Raw genomic sequence first — 4,820 nt, 5'->3', positions numbered from 1 at the left:
TATTATTACAATTATTATTATTACCACTATAAAACTGTGTCGACTGGGACGTAGAACCCCTACATTACAAAACATAACTCTCAACAAGATTGGTGTTTTGGAAGGTGCACACTGACCTAATCAACAAACAGAATAGCAAGCTTAGCCTGAAACTGTTTGAAAAGGCAGGGAAATCATGTATGTTAAACTATCTACACGCACACAAAATGCCAGGTGTGACAGAAATAGGTCAATTGTAAGGTAAAGGCTGATACAAAGTGCACTGACCAGGTCATTAGGACCTCCAGTGAATGTGATTTATTACAGATGTCTAGATGCGATGTAGGTCTATTTCAGTGAATGTGATTTATTTAAGTTGTCTGGATGTATTACAGTAAACGCAATGCATTACAGCAAAAAGCGATGTAGACCTATTTCAGTGCACGTGATTTATATCAGTAAGAGTGCTGTATAACGGAAAACGTGATTTATATCAGTGAGAGTTCTGTATAACGGTAAACGTGATTTATATCAGTGAGAGTGCTGTATAACGGAGCTGTATAATAGAAAACGTGATTTATTACTGTTGACACAGTTCAAGGCAGTGGGCATGATTGTGTTACTGTGTACATGGGATGTGGTTTTCTAACTTGACACAAACCGTATAGTATACCTGCCTGTACACAGTAATAGCAACAACAACAGCAATGACAACAGCAATGACAACAACAACGACGACAACAACGACGACAACAACGACGACAACAACGACGACGACAACGACGACGACAACGACGATGACAAGAACAACACGGACTACAACAAAACAACAACAACAAGAACGCCACAGCCGCCACCAACACCAACAGCAACAACAACAACAACAATAACAACAACAACAACAACACAGCCACCACCAACACCAACAGCAACAACAACAACAACAACAACAACAACACAGCCACCACCAACACCAACAGCAACAGCACCAACAACATTACCACCTACCCCTCTTCCCGAACCAGTTGGCAGACGTCGGTGAGCAGACGACGCTAAGAAGGAACACAACAGTGACAGCTGCGAGAGCGCGGGACATTTTGAGATCTCTGGAGCGGGACTCGAACCTCTTCTTTGTGGCACTGGGCGTAGTTCTGGCACAGGCTTGGGGGCCCTTTATCTGTCAAAGAGGAGAAAGAAACTTTTACGTTTACTTTTATCCGCGGCTTAGATATCTATACCCTTTTGGGTGTCGCGGGAAGAAAGAGACGTCTCTCTGCCACCAGCCGGAGAGCTTGGGTCAGGGGGATGCTGTGAGTGGAAAGACACAGAGTGAAAATAATATAAGGAGAAATGCCCGATTTCGTCTCTCATTTGTCATTCTTGGATTTCGTCGTACCCGTTTTCGTTCCACCCTTTCCTGTCCCCCTTTGATCCGATTACTTTTAGACAAAGATCTTACATAACAAGACAGTTCACTCAGCCAAAAAAGTGTCCCTGGAAGTCCGCGCTTTGGTTCAGATGGCGCTGCAGTCTTTGTTTTGAAGCTTTTTTTTGTTTCTCCAGAAGAAGAATAGGAATAGCACAGTTTGTTAGTTTCGCTTTTATTGTTTTCACACAAGTAGGTCAAGGGTAACTCTGTTCACACAAGTAGGTCAAGGGTAACTCTGTTCACACAAGTAGGTCAAGGGTAACTCTGTTCACACAAGTAGGTCAAGGGTAACTCTGTTCGCAAAGTCCGCGCTTTTTCGAAGAGGACGCCACCGGAGTTTGAGGAGTTTTTTATTTGGCGCAAAGAGAGAAGTGGACTATCTTGTTAGGCAAGATCTTTGTTATATTATAGACTATTGCAACTGCCACTTCCGATTTCAAAATGGTAATACCATGCACTGAGAAAATTCATAGTTTATAATCACATAAACAGGGAGGTGGAAGTGTAGAATTTCGTGCAGAAAGATCTTTTTTTTTAACGTTAGTAGTATAAATGTCTCTCAGTATAACTTTTATTTAAAACCTGTTATAAATCTAGATCTATGTTATAAATACAATACTATGGCCATTTTAAAAAAGACACTAGACCCTTGTGAAAGAGGTGCTTGAAGGACAGATGTGGGACAGGAGAGCCAGAGGAAGGCAAAGAATGACATGGATGGACAACATAAGAACATGGGACTGGCCTGGGTATGGCAGAATGTGCAACGACAGCTCGCGACCGTGAATGATGGAGGGTCATTACACGTCAACCTCTGAGTCAGAGATGACACCTCCAGGTATCCAGGTAATAATCCAGGGCAAAAACTTTGAGCATTGTTTACTACAGTCAGTCTGCCACTGTCTCTTGAGGTTGAAGGCTGGCATTTCCAGTAAATTTCCAAGGCTCGAACTCGGATTTTCCGCTTCGGAGACGAGCGCACTAACAGCTCTAATCGTCGACGCCTAGATTCTATATCATTAGGTAACAGTGGTTACAAGTTCCGCAAATCTCTTACCTAAACAGAAAACAAAACAAAAAACGCACATCACCCTAAGTGTTTAATTGTGAGGCATCATTGTGAAATCAGGCACTCGTTCAAATAATGATAGATCGAAGAAACTGGCATTTGAACATTTTTATTAAATTTTTTTTTTTTTTTTTTTTTTTTGGGGGGGGGGGGGGTCCGTTTAGCAATTTTTATCGAATTTTTGCTTATTGACTCAACACCTTTAACTTTAAGGTCTATTTAAAACATGTTTATGTGTAGATTTGACTGAAAATGTTGATTTAAGGCTCAAAAATGTAAATCTGACGTTTGGAAGGACTCTCAAGCTTTGGAAGTCTCCAAATTTTGGCGACCATTTTCTTGTAAATTTTGCTTCAGGAAACAGGCGACCCTCACCTCCTTCAATCACAAATATCTCGACTTCTTTCTATTCAAGACATTCGACTACTTTTTTCACAAACAGAAAAAAACAAACAAAGTAAGAAGCTTTAAGATGATACCAATAACTCCTTATGCCCCTAAATTGACGGGCGCCTGATTCGACCGTGCTGTGTCGTAATTGTTCAAGTTTTGTCTCTAGCTACATACCATCATAATTTGGATCGGTTAGGAGGCTAGATCTACCCCCCCCCCCCCCCAGTGATACTGACTGAAGTGTCTTTAGGCTATTTCTAAAGGGAGGACAGTAACATGTTCTCATGCACAGAAGAATTGTAAATGGGCTGATTTATCAATGTCATGCTCATACTGTGCCGGAACTGCCACAGGGAACTGCTTCTCTTTCTTTCCTAATCCTCACTATCGTCATTTTTCCTCTACTTCTCTTGTATGTTTGTCACTGTTTTATGAACTGCTATTTCCGGGGTGCCTTGATAGTCGAAGCAGACTTTGTGTTGTTGAAACTAGAGAGGTGAGCAGAGTAAGTCTGATTCCCTGTTTGGACTTCTCTGTTGACATCCACCCCTTGGCGCTCATATATTGCCTCATGCAATTGCGAGTGCGGTAAAATCTCTACTAAAACTTTTTTAAAATAAATTTAGGAGGCTGGTCCCCACCTATAGTCCACATAGCAGCTTGTACAAAATGTGTCCGTGTAGCCGTGTGAAATACCCCCCCCCCCCAGTGCGGGCAAGACAAGACTCGAGACTCCCCCACATTACACTGGCCTGTCACTAAGCAGCTTGAAGGGATCTGTTCCCACTTATTTCTTTCTCTGAGAAACAGCAGCCTATGCAGTTCCTTTTGTTTTCCTGGATTTATACCGGATTTCTTATGTCAGCGATCTTTTAAAGTTTTGTTTTGTTTTGTCTTGGTTAATTTGTATTTTATTTTTCTGCGGACATCTTTGTTGTCGTTCTTGCTATGGTGTCGTTGTCGTTTTCCTGTCTTCTGAAAATGTTTTGTGTGGGTGGTTGGCGGGTGCTCTGGTGAGACTTGCCCCTTCTTTCTTATCAAACCTCTATCTATCGTCGTTATCGTTCCTCCATCTTTGTTTGTTACTCTCTCGTAGAGGTTTCCTTTTCAGAAAATTAGTTTTATGTTTGGCTGTCTTGGTTTATGTAAAATAAAAGTTGGTTTGAGGTGTGTGTGTGTGTGGGGGGGGGGGGGTAGGAGAGCAGAAATTATTTCCTTAAGAAGCACATTATCATCATCATCATCATCATTATGATCATCATCATCATCCGGTGCCTTGCCGACTGGCGTGGGTGATCATGGACCTCCACTTCACTCTGTCTTGCGTTGCAGTGATGGTGTCTGTTGTTCTTGCTGCTCCCAGCCATGTTGTCATCTTGTCCTGTATCTTTTCCCTCTGTCTGCCTCTGCCTGTCTTTTTATCAAACTTGCCTGTTGTTACAATATTCTCCAATGCTTTTTTCCGCATTGTGTGCCCAATAAACTTTGCCTATTTCTTTCGTACAATCGTCATAAGCTGTCGTCTGCAATTTGTTTCAACCAAAACTTCTTCATTTGTTTTGTTTTTTAGCTGTCCATGGGATTCGCAGCATGCGTCTTATGAACCACAACTCTGTCGCCTCAATTGTTCTTTCCAGCTGTCTATTGATTGCCCATCACACTCGTATAATAGGACTGGCTCCATGCAACTTTTCAGTTTAGAAGCACACACAGACCCCAAATCCCAAAATGCTCAAAAAGTACAGAAATTAGATTCTATCTACTGGCTTCTGGTAATATTCATGAGTGGTTTATCCTTTTCAGTTAATTATATTCTCCCTCTCTCTCCCTCCCTCTCCCCCTCTCCCTCCCTCTCTCTCCCTCTCTCCCTCCCTCCCTACTCTCTCCACTCTCTCTCTGTCTCTTCTCTCTCTCTCCCTCCCTTTCTCTCCCTCTCTCCCTCCCTCCCTA

The 4,820-nt window shown here is 42.3% G+C and overlaps 1 protein-coding gene across 1 annotated transcript in view; it reads right to left on the bottom strand.

Annotated features, from left to right (window-relative positions):
- LOC101845620 overlaps positions 1–4,820 on the bottom strand; it is a 45,291-nt gene that overhangs the window by 22,974 nt on the left and 17,497 nt on the right. The window contains exon 2 of the mRNA XM_005097526.3: positions 988–1,156. Coding sequence (XP_005097583.1) covers positions 988–1,075 — 88 coding nt within the window. The 5' untranslated portion in view covers positions 1,076–1,156. The remainder of the gene's footprint in view (positions 1–987; positions 1,157–4,820) is intronic.

This window comes from Aplysia californica, unplaced genomic scaffold, assembly GCF_000002075.1.
Source record: "Aplysia californica isolate F4 #8 unplaced genomic scaffold, AplCal3.0 scaffold00156, whole genome shotgun sequence".
NCBI classification, from domain to species: Eukaryota; Metazoa; Mollusca; class Gastropoda; order Aplysiida; family Aplysiidae; genus Aplysia; species Aplysia californica.
Note: the sequence above shows the minus strand (reverse complement) of the source record. Positions and strands in the feature narration are given on the sequence as shown.